The 16,346-nt window shown below is 34.5% G+C and overlaps 3 protein-coding genes across 4 annotated transcripts; all 3 read right to left on the bottom strand.

The window, feature by feature from the left end:
- Positions 1-260: 260 nt before the first annotated feature.
- On the bottom strand, positions 261-2,991 carry LOC132731490 (CD209 antigen-like protein A; the record flags this gene model as incomplete). The annotated part of the gene is made up of 3 exons (XM_060717680.1): positions 2,558-2,991; positions 682-773; positions 261-360 (listed from the first exon to the last, which is right to left on the bottom strand). Coding segments are annotated over exons 1-3 (244 nt in total), but the record flags the coding sequence as incomplete, so codon positions are not given.
- A 509-nt stretch (positions 2,992-3,500) lies between these two features.
- LOC132731488 (uncharacterized protein K02A2.6-like) lies at positions 3,501-7,511 on the bottom strand. Its single transcript, XM_060717677.1, has one exon. It carries the CDS (start codon positions 7,509-7,511, stop codon positions 3,501-3,503), a length of 4,011 nt encoding a protein of 1,336 aa, XP_060573660.1.
- A 268-nt stretch (positions 7,512-7,779) lies between these two features.
- Positions 7,780-13,147, bottom strand: LOC132731489 (uncharacterized). Of its 2 annotated transcripts, none has more exons than XM_060717678.1 (3): positions 13,006-13,147; positions 10,751-11,078; positions 7,780-9,198 (listed from the first exon to the last, which is right to left on the bottom strand). In XM_060717678.1, exons 2-3 carry the CDS (start codon positions 11,038-11,040, stop codon positions 7,908-7,910), a joined length of 1,581 nt encoding a protein of 526 aa, XP_060573661.1. In that variant the 5' UTR covers positions 11,041-11,078; positions 13,006-13,147; the 3' UTR covers positions 7,780-7,907. The 2 variants fall into 2 exon arrangements, with proteins under 2 accessions (XP_060573661.1, XP_060573662.1); XM_060717679.1 differs by lacking the exon at positions 13,006-13,147 and adding an exon at positions 11,245-11,528.
- Between the last annotated feature and the right edge of the window lie 3,199 nt (positions 13,148-16,346).

The following is a 16,346-nucleotide window of genomic DNA, read 5'->3' as shown; positions in this document are numbered from 1 at the left end:
AAAAGTATACAGGAATAAGGGCTAGTTTGTATTAATTTGTAAACGTTTCAACGTTGTTCTTTCACAATGGTACAACACATCGTTCAATGTGTATAATGACTTAGGTCTGAAAGATCAAGAAGTAATTCATATGGGTACACATGTAGACTGTTAACCGCTAGTTTCTGTTGTGATTGTCATTTCCGTCATTTAGAACTGTACTAAAAGACTTGCACCTTTATTATAGTAAAGTACGGTTTGTGATTGACTTTACAAATTACCTGAAGAAGAAATCAAGGTTTTGAGATGATCCGCAATGAAATCACTTTCTTCTTGTGTTTCTATGGCGACTAGAGTAGCATGTTCTTTATGGCAAGCATTCTGTTAAATATAAACACAATGTGTTTACCTAAACACAATTAGGCCTACATGTATAACTGTATGTGTTCTTTTAATCAAACATTAATGTTCCCCTATATATTGTTTTTTGATTATTCAAGACGTGTTTTAAGTTATGAACGTGCTATTATTATCATAAACCCGTCAGTCGCTTGTAAAATCATAAATGCAACTCTTATTGGTTCACGTTGTAAACAACAATTTCAGCCAAGCATTACTGTTAACATTTGTTTCTTTATTACAAGAATAATTTGTATAAAAAAAGCAAAAGAATCAGCTGAGTTTCAATCGCAACACACTTACTTTAGCATCGTTCCAGCTCTGTTTATTGTCAACATTAAATTGGTAGCATGAATCACGGAATCCTGTCCACCCCGATTGACATGCGCACGCAACTGACAGAAACAAATTTGCGTTAACATTCATCTATTAACATTTAAAAAACAACTTTTTTTTTAAACTGCATTGCCTAAAAATGTGGATGAAAAGAATACTATTGGGGAATTGACGGAAGGACAATGCAGCAATATTGTTATATCCATTTTAAGGACAGCGTAAAGGTTGTAATCAAAATAATGATTGACATATATCTTAATTAACTATTAACATACAGCTACTCATTTTCTTTAAGTCACAAAAGAAAACATAATGATGAATGTAGCATATATTTACGGAGCCCCTAAAGTGAAAAAAGTGTGGAAAATGTCACCTTAGGGGCTCGTACCAGAGTGACTTCTTTGCATGGCAGATATATTTTATTTTCTACGTCAGAGTTTTCAAGCTTTACCATATTTTTGAATACCTGTATCAAAGAATTGTAGGTCTGCAAGTTGAGCGAGGATATATAAAACGCAGATGCAAAAAGAGTTCAAGCTTTAGTCAGAATTTTTTTATGATTTTAAGCCGGAGATGATCGCTGCTTTGATTCCCTTATGGCCTCTTAATTTATAGGCTTTAACTGTTAACAGGTACTTTTACAAGGGACAAAACTCCACACATAAGTTTCACAGTCAGAGTTTATGATTATGTATTAATTGATTCATTTTATTCCAATTCTTATGTTGAATTCTGTTTAAGCTTAAAGTTGCGGTCTCAATCCCGGCAGAGCCCAGGACCCCCCCCCCCCGGTAAGTTACTGGGATGAAATTATCTGGGGTGAAATTATTGTTGCGGTCACACTTACCCCGCAGCACTACGGTTATCCCAACTTACGACCTAGGATGCGCTCCGGACAATCCAGACAGAGCCCAGGTGAAGCTACGATGACACCGCAGAGCCCCGGTTGACACAGGCAGAGCCCCTGGTCGATCCAGGCAGAGCCCCGGCAAAGCCTAGAACGATCCCGGCAAAGCTCCGGGTAGAACCCCGATGGATTGAAAACGCGCGAAAATGATAACGTTGATTTAATATAATATATTTTGTTCAAGAACAGTTATTCATGATGTTTTCTGATTAATCCTTATGCAAGACTGGACAGAAGGGAAATGGGGGGGAGGGTTTTTAATAAAAACAATTGAAATCAATGCAAATTGTTGTGATTTTTTTTAAAATAAACCGGGCTTTGCGGGGCTCTACCGGAATCAACCGTAGCTCCATCGCCATCGTCCATGGCTCTGCCGGCATCCTTTGGGGCTCTCCGACACTCACAGGGGCTCTGCCGGCATTAACCGGGGCCTTACAGAAGCTGTACCGCTATATCATACCCCGGATCATCGCCGGTTTGTGCCGGCAGAGCAACGGTGCTTGTCCGGTGTAACCCCGGTCGTTCCCCCGGCAGAGCTAAGGATGAAGTCGGCAAAGCTATACTTCCCGGATCATCCAAGACCACCCCGGTGATATTAAAATATTCTATTCCATCTGGGGGTCGAATGCCGGATGTTCCCGGATCATCCCAGACGTTGCCGGCAGAGTTACGGATGTACTCTGGTTGTTCCTGGTCGTACCCCGGTCGTTCCCAGATCACCCCGGACGTCTACCGGGGCTCTGCCGGGATGTTAGTGAGATTGTAGCTTTATACTGATTGAAGGGAACAGGGACAGCAGTTTGCTTTATAAACAGATTCCACCAACCCGAGCATGCAACTTAAAATAACTGACCTTAAATCATTCCTTCCCTTAATGTTACAACATTTTAGTGTCCCGTACGTTATCTCCCTGTAGAAAATAAAGTAATTGATTACCTGTCGAAATGTATGTAACAGTGAAAAGTAACGATAGCACCAAGGATTTCATTCTCTCAAATCACAAGTATCGTATATCTATCTAACAAAGGTCATATGAAGTGCCGAGTTATCTGTTAAATTTGACTGACACATTTTATCTAAAATATTATATAATGCTGCTCGAATGGAATCGGCCATTAATAAAGGTTTTTTTAAATGTTTTTCTGTCTTTTTGTGCATATTAAGACTGATATACTACATTTGTAAAGAAAATTGAGCCCTCGGTTACTGAAAAGTCTTTATACTTCCTGGAGCACAATATTGGCATTGTTCAAATGATGAAATTGACGTTGAGCCTATTTTACATCAAAGTATGTCAGTACTGATAAACGAGAAACTGATCGAATTTGAAGTCAACAAAATTAATATCATAAAATAAATACATTTTACTTTATACACATCTACATTATGTACATTGTTGTGTTGGGTTCTTATATTTTATTAAGGAAAAACTAGAATGTCGCTGTTACTTTTTACTGATTTAATATGGCGCTAAACCTTCACAATAAGAGAGTATTCAACAGACTTTACTAGCCTAAAATTGTTACTATATTGATAATACTTCAATAGACTAAAACAGTTAGTATTACACTGTGCATATTCAAACACTACACTTTTCCCCCTTTTAGAAAAAAATAATAAAAAGTCTAGCTTTTATTTACTATGGATAATAATAATCCATGAAACTGATTAAAGTTTATACTGTAACATCAAACTGTCAACTGTTTCTTTTTATATTCAAAATTTTAAGAATATTGTTTATCAGTTACTGTAACTAAAAAGAAACAAACATTTTAACTAAAACATATAACTAGAATATAAGAGAACTTTGTTCTCCATGGTAGCACAGGGATTATTATGCCCTTACACACGTGCATGCCATATACATGTACTATTTAAATCACAAATCTAATTTCTTTGGTGGAATTCCTCTAGTTGAACGTTTTGGTAATGGTTTCATTGCTGGACTTGCTGTCTTTGAGTTTTCATGTGATTCTGCTTGAACTGGGGTTTGAACACACGCTTCTGTTGCTGATTCTACTGTAGAATTTGGTAAATTGTCTTGTACCTGGTTTGACTGAGTTGAATCAAATGGTACGTGCATTGTTATAGGTATACTGGTATTGCTTTCGTTTACAGGAATATCAGTTTCGCGTTCACGAATTTGGTCAACATGGCGTTTCCAAATTAGATCACCCACTTTAACTTGGTAAGTTACAGGACCAAGTTGATGAACTATGATTCCACCAACCCACTTTTCAACCGATTTTCTGTAGTCGCGAATCCAAACACTATCGCCTTCTTGAAATATGCGAACTTTAGATTCTTTTGGAGTAGTATTCTTTTGAATCTTGTTACTTAAGTTTGGACGCATGATATCTAGACGTGTTCGAATTTGTCGTCCAAGAAATAATTCTGCTGGAGAAACTTGTGTCGTAGAGTGCGGAGTGGAACGATATGATAACAAAAATCTCGCCATCTTTTGATTCAAAGTTCCAGGTTCATTATTCATAGTTTTCATAGTTGTTTTAAAAGTTTGGACAGCTCTTTCAGCCTCCCCGTTTGAACTCGGATGATAAGCTGCTGAACGAATATGATTTATTCCATTTAATTTAACAAATTTCTGGAATTCTTCAGAGACAAATTGTGGACCATTGTCAGATACTATCTCCTCCACTATCCCGTAGGCTGAAAACAAATATCTTAATGCATTAACAGTACTTTCAGTAGTTGTAGAAGCCATTTTGAGAACTTCCATCCATTTCGAGTGGGCATCAACAACAATTAAAAACATTTGATTCATGAATGGCCCAGCATAGTCAATATGAATACGCTGCCAGGGTTTACTTGGCCATCTCCAAGGATTAGGCGGTGCTTTAGCCATCGGTCTTCTATTCTGCTGACAAGGAATACAGCTTTTTACCTTACTTTCTAAGTCAGTTTCTATATTCAACCACCACATATGCATTCTTGCTAAAGATCTCATCTTAACAATTCCAGGATGATTTTCATGTAATTCTTCTAACATCCTTTCTTGCAACGTACGTGGAATTACAACTCGTATTCCTCTTAATAAACAACTTTCTTCAGTGGTAAATTCATCTCTAAACTTATAATATTGTAAGTATTCTTCACTTAATTCAGATTTGACAGGCCAACCGTTTATTGTAAAATGTATCAACCTTGATAACACCGGATCATTTCGCGAAGCTTTGGCAATTTTATCGGGTGTAACTGGAAGAGAATTCACTTGTTCCTTGTTTACTTCGCTGCCTTCCACAAACAACACATTGTTCGACTCCTCAGTAATCTCAGGTAGCGGAAAACGTGACAATGTATCAGCATTTCCATTCTTCGTTGTTGATCGATATCTGATATCATACTGATAAGCCGACAACTGGATTGCCCATCTTTGTAATCTTGACGCGGCTAGAACTGGTATGCCTTTCTTAGGTCCTAGTATTAGACTTAAAGGTTTATTGTCCGTCAACAAAGTGAATTTACGCGCATACAAGAACTGATGAAATTTCTGAATACCGAATATTATGGCTAATGCTTCTTTTTCAAGTTGAGAGTAATTTCTCTCAGATGCAGTTAGTGTTCTTGATGCATACGCTATAGGTCTATCTGAGCCGTTCTCCATTTCATGCGAAATAACAGCGGCTAGTCCATACGGCGACGCGTCTACAGCTAATGTGACTGCTTTCTCCGGATGATAATGTACAAGGACTGTGGATGACGTCAACAATTGCTTAACAGTTTCACATGCTTCTTTGCACGATTCTGTCCAATTCCACTTAACACCATTATTCAATAATTCTGTAAGCGGCTGTACAATAGTTGACATATTTGGAATGAATCGGCGGTAATAATTTACTAATCCAAGCCATTGTTGAAGTTCTTTTCGGTTATTAGGATCAGGAAGTTGTAAGACGGCATCAATTTTCCGTTCAGAAGGTCTTATTCCCTCCTTTGTTACTCGGAAAGCGAAATATTCAACTTCATCTTGCATGAAGTAACATTTTGAAGCATTTAACTTAATGTTCATGTCATTCAATCGTTGTAATACAACTTCCAAGTTTTTCAAGTGATCATCATCATCTACTCCAGTGATGATAATATCATCCAAAATGCATCCAACATGTTCCAATCCATTCAAAATTTTATCCATGGTTTCCTGAAACAACGCTGGCGCTGAAGCAACCCCAAATGGCAAACGTAAGTAACGAAATAACCCTAGGTGAGTATTTATAGTTACATATTTTCTTGATGACTCATCAAGTAACACCTGTTGATAAGCATGCGACAAGTCCAATTTAGTGAATTTTTTACCACCATTCAATTTTTGGAACACATCATCTGATGTTGGTAAAGGATATTCTGGAACATCCAAAACTGGATTCAAGGTAACCTTGTAGTCTCCACAAATTCTTACAGTTTTGTTAGGTTTCTGAATAGCAACTATTGGCGTAGCCCAATCCGAATACGAAACCTTTTCTACAATTCCCTCCTTTACCAGACGATCAAGTTCTTGTGCTACCTTGTCACGAAGAGCATAAGGTACTGTCCTTGGCTTATAAAATACAGGCTTGCTACCATCCTTCACAGACAATTTCACAGTAACTCCTTTCATTACACCAGTTTTATTGTCAAAAACATTTGGAAACCTTTTCAATAATTCATTCACTGAAGACTGTCCTTTATCCAAAGATGTGAATTTAATTTTTTCCCAGTCTAAAGTTAATGCTGATAACCAATTCCTACCAAATAATGCTGGTCCGGAACCTTTCACAACCACTAAAGGCAACTTAGCTTCCTGACTTCCATAACAGACATTTACATCAATTTCACCCAAAATTTGAACAGTTTCATTCGTATATGTTTTCAAAATCACTGAACTAGGTCTAAGAGCTATGTTACTGAAATGTCCTTTATAATCAGTCTCTGACAATATTGAAACTGAAGCACCAGTATCAAGTTCCATCTTCTGAGAATAACCTTCAATGTTGACATGTACAATTATTTCCTTCTGTTTTGGTGATTTCATTGTAAATAATGGCCAATCTTCATCTTTTTCATCAGATTCAGATGAACTAGATTCAGCATTTTCAACATACTGCACTCTTGATTTATTCTTTTTGAATTTCTGTCTGGATCTACCTGAATGCTCTGGCTTTGATGTACTACGTTGTACCGACTTTTGATCAGATTTTACATGTTTTTGAGGGCAACATTTACCTAAGTGTCCATACTGTTTACAGGAATTACACTGACTTTTCCTATGAAAACAAACATCTGGCTCATGGTTACTTTTACCACATCGAAAACATTCTTTTTTGTTGGTTGTGAGTTTATTTGCACTATGTTTAACCTCAATCTCAGGACCGTTTTTAAGTTTCACAGTTTCTTTTGCAGCCATTTCCATCGACACTGCAATTTCTAAAGCTTTCTTAAGTGTTAACTTATCTTCTGACAGCAGCTTCTTCTGGATCGAAGGTGTTGCTAGACCACAAACAAAACGATCTCTAAGTGCATCATCAAGAAAGTCTTTAAATTCACAGTTCTCACTTAACCTTCTCAATTCAGCTAAGTATTGACTCACACCTTCCCCCTCGCCCTGCTTCCTTTGATGAAATTTAAACCTTTCTGCAATGATGAGAGGCTTAGGCTTTAAATGATCCTTGATCAATGTTCTGAGTTCATCAAACGATTTTTCTCCAGGTTTAGCTGGTGAGGAAAGATTTCTAATTAAACTGTAGGTCTTGGATCCTACCACCGACAACAGAATAGATCTTTTAATTGCCGCATCGTCTATCTTATTCGCGATAAAATAGTGAGACAACCTTTCATCGTATTCGTCCCAGTTTTCACCATACAGGTTAAACTCGTCAATTTTCCCGAATACTGCCATTCTGCTGCTCAAATATTCAGTAAATTAAACAGTTTATAACCGACAATTGTTTTCCAAAGATCCTCGTCGCCACTATTGTGTTGGGTTCTTATATTTTATTAAGGAAAAACTAGAATGTCGCTGTTACTTTTTACTGATTTAATATGGCGCTAAACCTTCACAATAAGAGAGTATTCAACAGACTTTACTAGCCTAAAATTGTTACTATATTGATAATACTTCAATAGACTAAAACAGTTAGTATTACACTGTGCATATTCAAACACTACATACATATCAAATATTAAAATGAAACAGAAAAATATTAAATAATTCTCTGTACAAACTCCTCATTGATATAATGTATGATTTTATTCGAGGGCTTTCTTGGCTCATTGCTTTTTTTGCATGTATCATCTATATTACATTCTCTTCATCCGTTTCAGGTACGGGTTGATGATTTGATTTATCACGGCTGGAGACGTGTTTAAACCCGATACCTTTGATTCCTGAATCATATGTAGATACACGTTGAATGCGAATCATTCCTGTGTCACTAGTAACAAGTTCCTTGTTTGCACTGCATCTGGCTTCAAGTTCTAATTCACTACTACAGCTGTATCTGATGCTGATATTTACAATATACGGAGCGCTCCTTTTCTCTAAAAATAAAGGTTTTGTTAGATTGACTTCAGTATCTGTTGCATTAAATTGCTGCACTTTAAATTCCTCTTCAACGCCAATGTCATTAACACTGATACTTCCCGAAAGGAAAAGGCATAAATTCACCGGGAGTTTGAACCGAGCTATTTTATTCATCTCTTTAGCGTAGTAATTCCGAAATCTTGGACGTTCGAGGGTAGAAATATTCACGACTTGCTTCCGAAAGAAATCGTACCTAATTGTCTCGGGCTGTGAATCGCCGTGACGGACTTCCCCAACAAAATGTTCTATTTTATCTGCTGCATTAATATAGATTTCTTGTGTGTTTACCAAATACGGATTGATTTCACCGAGGACAAGGCGAGACAAGAATGCACTCTTAAGCATAGTAATTTCAAAGGAAATATGAAGATATTTGGAGTATATTGTTTCTCCATCTTGCTTATTTATATTCACTGTTTCAAGTTCTGGCACCCTTGCTATGCACGAGTTGGTAGTCACGGGTATTTTTGCGGCCTTGTTGACATATGCCGCAATATCTGCATATTCTTCAACAGAAAAATATCCCTTTCTGCTTACTGACTCGCGCAACGTTTGAGAAGACATTGTGGGCAGTCTCAAAAAGTAAAACGATTCTCCAATACGTTTACGTATATCTGTACCGCTCACTGCTGCCACATCTTTCTCTTCCAATTTTCTGCGTGCCCAGCTTTCCACTGCTTCTAAAATGTATTCTTCCTCAACATAAAGTGTATCCCCTTTAAGAATATATAAGAGACAATCTTCAGATATGTTCATGAAACTTTCCGTTTGTATAACGTCTTGTGCATGACTATCAATGAAGGAACAACATGCGTCTCTCAGGCCATACAGGTTGTAAAACATTGCTAACGTCAGAGTTTCACATACATTACTTGCTGTTAATACAGTTTTTAAAAACTCTGAACATAACTGAACAAGATTTGTCACCTGGTAATAATGAGCCATTTCCAAAATTGCAGAAGCAGTACCTTCTGTTAACGTAATCGAGTCACTGTATATGTACCTGTTAAACAAAATGAGACTGATTTACAAACATATTATGTTAATGTTGTTATTTTTTTAAAACATTCATTATTAACTTGGCACCAAAGTATGGAGTTTAAAACAATATCAAAACATTCACAGACTATATAGAATAATACATTTAAAAAAAATGATTATAATATTGTGATCTTAAACAACAACAGCAATAACAAAAAACTGACAAAAATATTTAGGTTCTTACACAAGGAAGAAAAATAAGGTTTTCTTACACAAGGAAGAAAAAAATGATATTTTCTTACTCAAGAAAAAACAAGTTCTTACCCATTCTTACACAAAGAAGAAAATTAAGATGTTCTTACACAAGGAAGAACAAAAAAGAAGTTCTTACACAAGGAAGAAAAATAAGATGTTGTTACGCAAGGAAAAACATAAACGAAGTTGAACTTTCACAAGGAAAAAAGTTTGTACAGAAGGAAGAAAAATAAGTAGTTCTTACGCAAGGAAGAAAAAAAAGTTCTTAGACATGAAAGAAAAATAAAACGTTCTAACACAAGTAAGACAAGGAAACAAGAGCACCGCTAGGCGGAGCATAATATGCCCGAAAGTGTTTTTATTAAGTAAGAAGGAAGCATTTGTAAGACATGGAAATTAGCTGTTCATCCTATAAAATTTAACAGCTGTAGGTTGATTAAAACTGAAGTTATTGAGCGGAAACTGTTTTCAGTTTTAAGGTAATAGTGGCCTTAACCTTTGACGTTGTGACCCCAAAATCAATAGCGGTCTTCTACACAATATGCACAATAATCCTAAGAAGTTTGAATATTGTAGGTCAAATGGACTTTAGTTATGCTCCAGAAACTGTTTTCAGTATTAAGGAAATAGTGACCTTGACCTTTGACCTTGAAACCCCAAAATCAATAGCAGTCTTCTACCCAATGTGCACAATCATCCTATGAATTTTGAATATTGTGGGCCAAATGGAACTTAAGTTATGCTCTAGAAACTGTGTTCAGTATAAAGGTAAAAGTGACTTTGACCTTTGACCTTGTGACCCAAAAATTAATAGGGATCTTCTACCCAATATGGACAATCATCCTATGAAGTTGGAATATTGTGGGCCAAATTGAACTTAAGTTATGCTCTGGAAACTGGTTTTTGGTTTTAAGGTAATTGTTACCTTGACCTTTGACCTAGTGACTTCAAAATCAATAGGTGTCTTCTACCCAATATGGACAATCATCCTATGAAGTTTGAATATTGTGGGTCAAATGGAAATTAAGTTATGCTCCAAAAAACTGTTTTCAGTTTTAAGGTAATAGTGACTTTGAACCTTTTGACCCCAAAATCAATAGGGGTCTTTGACCCAATATGGACAATCATCCTATGAAAAGGAAAAAAAAGTTCTTACACATAGAAAAAATTTCTTACACAAGGAAGAAAATGGAAGTTCTTACACAAGGAAGAAAAAAAATAAGAAGTTCTTACACGAAGAAGAAAATTAGGAAGTTCTCACACAAAGAAAAACAAAACAAGAAGTTCTTACACAAGGAAGAAAAATAAAAAGTTCTTACACAAGGAATAAATGTAGAATTTCTTTCTCTTTATCTTTAAGCTCTACTACATCTGTTGTGTCAGCACAGGGACCAAAGAACATCGCCTGAAATACGGAACTTCTAGATGCAAGCACATTTTTGTGTGCTTTAATCACTCCCTCTCCTTTATCATGGCCCATACATTGAAATACGACGTCTGTCCAGAGACCCTGTTGAAACATTTCCAACATGCATTGTCCTAGATTCTTTCCGTCTTGCCAGTCTTTCGTTACTTCATGCATAACACACTCTTTGCTAGCATCTGCCATCCAAATTATTTTTCAAACTGATACTACTGATACTGAATCTGCAAAGAATGTCTTGTTATGAAAATTCACATCAATAGTATAAACGAAGAAAGGCGGAACAAGAAACATAAATTACAGAAACCACTTACTGTACTAGTAGTTGAAAACCAAGTGACCCGCTTAAAATTTGATTCGTTTATATCTTTGATAAAAATAATATAATACCTTAGTGTTAAATATTCGAGTAAAATGCTGTATTGTTGTTTAATACAACGCTTTATCACACAACCGTGCCGATTTTGCGACTCCGTAAATATGGTATTGCACGGCCGTGCATATGTTTTGACGTGACGTCATTAGCGTTAAACAAACATAGCGTAAAGACGCGCTAAATGTTAGCGTTATACTGTAGGTGCGTCAATAAAAAATGACACTTATTTCACTTTAAACGGTCTTTATTTTGGGTATGTGATAAATAGAATATTAAATTCGTGTAAGTTCATTACTGAATTTATTGCACTCGTTGAATAAAATGATATAATGCTCGCCAGAGGCTATAATTTTATTCAACTCGTGCAATAAATTCAGTATTGAACTTAGACTCATTCAATATCCTCTATTTATCTCTATACGCATGAGTACAAAAAAGAATATATAATGTTTAATGGAGCTCATTCAGTTGTGATTTTAAATTTTCTATATCAGAACGTGTCCAGTAATTTAAAGACAAACTAAGTAAAATAAAAAATCTTGTTAAAAACATATTAGCATACTTCCTTAATCGCCATTACCCGTGATGTCATTCACTTATTTATTAATCATATGTTTGTTGAAACTCATTAAGACGTGACGACAAGAAATCTAAGCATTCTGAATGTACAATGGGCGCAGAAATATTGATTATGATAGCAGATGACAGAAAACAGTATACTTGTAATCATTGAACGAACCAAGCAAAGTTTAGTAACAAACTAAATAGCAAATTGTTATTCCTCATCATGCATTTACTTCAACTATAATTAAAATGCACGAGTCCAGATGTTTAATTGCATCAGAAAAGCAACAAATAGTGTACTTCAAGGTTTAATTGTCCGATCAGTTAGTCGAAGCAAATAACATTGCTTAAAAGTTTTGAGTGCAATTTATTTATCGGTTACGACAATTAATCTCTCGCAAGTCGGCATCTTGTATGTACACGTCTTTCAATCATATGTTCTGAGGGATATAAAAATGAATAATAATTCGACATCAGTAAAATTTATGCCTATGATTTTGTTTCTTAGAACTTTACTGTGCTATTATCAATAATATCTGCTTCCGGCTCTTCTACTTTTATTGTTTATAACGTTAATTAACCATTTTTGTAAATTAAGTGTTGCCCAAGACGGAATATTGGTTGGCTAAACTTGTTAGATTGGAATGCCACTGGAAGCTTTTTACGGATGGAGATGACTTGTATATCTTTTTTGGAGCAGTGATTACATTAATAATACTCAAAAACTGTCAAATGCAAAATTAAAATGATGACTTATTAAGTTATTTTTACATGATTTTTTCCTGCAAATATGTAAAGAAATAATGATATTACAAACATTTGTAACATGTTTTCAATGACCTCTCCCCCTAAAAATCAATAATTAATTAATTGTTGATGCGTAAAAAGTTCAACACGTTTGCATCGGATTGGCATCATATATATTCAACTATAAGATCTTTGCTGAAAATATACTGTTATGCTCAAATTTGATATTTGAAAATACTCATTATTGTTTTACAGCCTTTTTTAGATGTAAAATAAACCTCGTTGGAGTACACGTTGAGTTTTAAGTAAATTAAGAACAAAAAATAAACATAATTTATATATGATATATGAATGAAACTTCGCACTAGAATATTTCATTTTCATAGAAGTCATTTATTTAAATACGAAACATCGTGATCCACAAAGAAAAGGTAAATTTTTGTAAAGAAAAAGATACATCTTACCTTTGAAGGTACCACACTATTTCGTTTCTTGACGACTTATTGAAAAGTGAACTGGGGCAAATGTAGAAACCTGCGAACTGTTATGCAAAAAAAGATAATATAAATCAATCTTTAAACTCAGATTAGTGTGACCTGAGATAATTTGTTGCAGATATTAAGAGATATGAGGTGTGTTCAAATATGAAAGCAACTAGGCCAATATCTCGCTTTTATCAACGTTTTGCATACACTATGTACATGTATCGCATACCGGTAAATGGTTGTGTAAGCTCTCAACTGATAAATACATATATATGTAAATCAGTTCAGTCTAGCTTTGACAATAGCTCGATAACTGCTATCTATTCGTGTACGAGGGGCGTTCAATATATTCGTAGACTAATGTCCTCATTTTTTATTTCAGAAGCAATTTTAATTAAAATTATATCAATTGATAGCGTTGTTGTTCCTTTTCAAAACAATGAAAATTCAAAGTGATAATAAAGCAACTTTAAGACTGACAGCCATTTTCATAACCATGGTAACGCGCCAGCGCACCAGTCCATTTTTTTTTGTAATAAACTTATTAATTAAGCGTATAAACATTCTATTTTTTTGATAAGATAAACACTTAAAAATCCGGGAAAGTAATATATCACGATATGACGACGTTACCTGAAAATATGACGACATTTGGACGTTGCAGTTTGGATAAACAACATTTTTGCTGTGAAAGCATCAGCAGAATTGACGTCAGAAATAATGTCACAAGAAATGTTGAAAACCAGGGCAATTATAAACATTTACAAGGATCTTGGGGAAAACACCGACTGGCACTTATAAAATGCTGCAAAAAAGTCAAGGGAAGACATCTGTTAGCGGTGCGCCTTTGTTTTTAAATGGCATTAACGTTTCTCTGAAGGTCGAGAAAGTATTGTAAGGACCTACCCCCCTTGGGTAATTACTAATCCTTATTAATCAAGATACCGGTCTTTATGTATTTATGTATTTATTAACTAATAAGTGTATGGCAATACTTCTACCCCATATTACATACACTTTCAAGTAGCTGTTGTTTTAAACATCAGACATAGCTTCAACACATCTTAGCCATTTTTGTAGTAACCAAAACATATAAGGGGAGGCTTCAAAATCATAATAAAACATCATAGTTTTCAAAATCCTTTGAAAGTATCGGGTATTTTGTCGGGATTTTTAAAAACAGGATTTAAAACCTATTATTGGGAAAAAAGTACAAATATAGGTAAGCCCGAAAGGGAACACGGAAACGGGACAAGACATCTTATCGTTTAACAGTAAACTTTTTAATAAGGGACATCATATATAAAAGTGCTCTAAATAAATATGTATATGATATCCCTCAAACTACTTTGACTACATCACGTAAAAAACGAGTTAATATCCATTAAAAATTTTCTGCTTCGAGGATTAAATCCCGGCTTGCTATCGAGATAGAGGACCTAGCTTATGGTAAAAATTTAGTTTTAGAAAAAATGAAAGACTTTGTCAAATATGTGAATCAAGCACGATACCATTTTGTTCTGGTGTGTAAAAAATATAGTGACTTAAGAAAACAGTATATACCAAAAAAATATTGGAAAAAACCGAGCAGTGGAAATTTTGCGAACTGTTAAAATCAAAGAAAAAATCTGTGTTAAATAATTTGACCTTCTATTTATTTCATGCATCAAAACTTCGCTATGCTAGTACAAACGTATAATATTTATGGCTCACCCTCTACCTTTGATTAAAGTTTTGATTATGTCTTGTAGTATTGATGTTTTCCTTTTTTTGTAAATTGTATAATATGTAAAATTATGACTATATAACTATAATATGTTTATGCAGGTATATTGACCTATGTATATATGTGTTGCATGTATGGAAGAGGAACGTAAGTTCAATTCCTTATTGTTGAATAAACGTGTTCTGTTCTGTTCCTTATGCAATGGGATCTTCTTCGGTTATGAACATTAAGTTACAAATAAATGTAAAGTATGACAGGATGTTGGAAATTTTTAAGACCCAAGATCTTTTTGGGCTCATAACGTGATAAATTTATATCAAAAAAAAATAAAAACGAACCCTAAAAAAAGCCCAAAACGGAAGTTTTCCCTCAATACATTTGATAATTTTTGGTAAATGTTTTTTTTTTTACGATATACTGGTAGCTTAACCTCGGCAAATTAAAGGGAATTTTTATTTTCCAATTTAGTAATACCTTTAAATAAGTAACAAATAAATGGTTCAGGAAAATATTCACACGTAATGGACTTAGGGGTCAAAGAATTTAACTTTTACTTTTAATTTCAATTTTCGATTGAAAAAATCAAGTGACGACATTTACCCCCATTTAAACTTTTTGGGGCGCTACAAAAAGGGTTTCCCCTTAAAACTATCCAGTGATCGTCTAAAAAAAATATTTAACAATACAGAAAATAACAATAAAAATATCAAACGCCCAAAAAATAGTAAAAATATGGTTTTTAAAATAAAAAACCCACATAAACAAAATTTGAATAAACCATTTTAAAAAATACATTTTAAAACAAAAAGCCGGTAAAAAATTTTCCCTCGGGGGCGTGTAATATTGAAAGACGTTTCCATTAGGGCCGAAAAAAATACATTTTCCCCACTTATTAAATATGATAATGACAAAAAACCCTTTTTCCGGCTAAAATCACGCTTAAAAATTTTTTTTTTACATAAATAAAAAATCCTGAAATTTTAATACTTTTCATAAAAAGCCAGATGAAAACAAATAAGAAATTTTCCAAAGTTCTGTGTCCGCCTTTTTTAAACTTTGGAAAAGACGAAAAAGGGCGCCGTCTAAATGGGCCCAATTTAAGGTCTGAAAGATTTTCCCACTTTTTTTAAAAATTAAAATATTTAATTATAAATTTTCCAAAATTTTTCCCGTTTATTCATTCGGGAAAATTTTAAATTAGGGGTCATCTGCCCATTTTTAAAGCGAGACTACCCTATCCTAATTTTGATCTTTCCCAAAAAAGTGAACGTCAAAAAGGGAAATTATTCAAGTTTAAAGGGGTTTGTTTTTTCGTGGATATAGTCCATCTTTTTAAAAAAGGTAGCACTTTTTGAAAAATTGAAAAATACATTTTTTAAAATAAAACATTTCATGTTTTTAATAAAAATTTATACACATTTTTTTTAAAAATTCTTTTTGAAGGATAAAGTAATTGCCCATGTAATTTGAAAATTCCATAATTTTTTAAGGGAGCTTTTCCCATTACAGTTTTTTTCAGGACGACAAAGATCAGTGAGGAATTTGCCCTTTCCTTAAATCGGACATTAAAGAAAACAGGGCCTAGAAAAATTTC

Source organism: Ruditapes philippinarum, unplaced genomic scaffold (genome assembly GCF_026571515.1).
Source record: "Ruditapes philippinarum isolate M1 unplaced genomic scaffold, ASM2657151v2 ctg23155_1_1_1_1, whole genome shotgun sequence".
NCBI lineage: Eukaryota > Metazoa > Mollusca > Bivalvia > Venerida > Veneridae > Ruditapes > Ruditapes philippinarum.
This window is presented reverse-complemented; position numbering and strand designations above follow the sequence as displayed.

Excerpts from the sequence above, each read along its gene's own strand:
- LOC132731488 (XM_060717677.1), bottom strand. The coding sequence starts at position 7,511 with ATGGCAGTATTCGGGAAAATTGACGAGTTTAACCTGTATGGTGAAAAC.
- LOC132731489 (XM_060717678.1), bottom strand. The coding sequence starts at position 11,040 with ATGGCAGATGCTAGCAAAGAGTGTGTTATGCATGAAGTAACGAAAGAC. Across the intron at positions 9,199-10,750 it reads ATTCTACATTTATTCCTTGT|GTACATATACAGTGACTCGA; the intron begins GTAAGAACTTTT and ends TTTGTTTAACAG.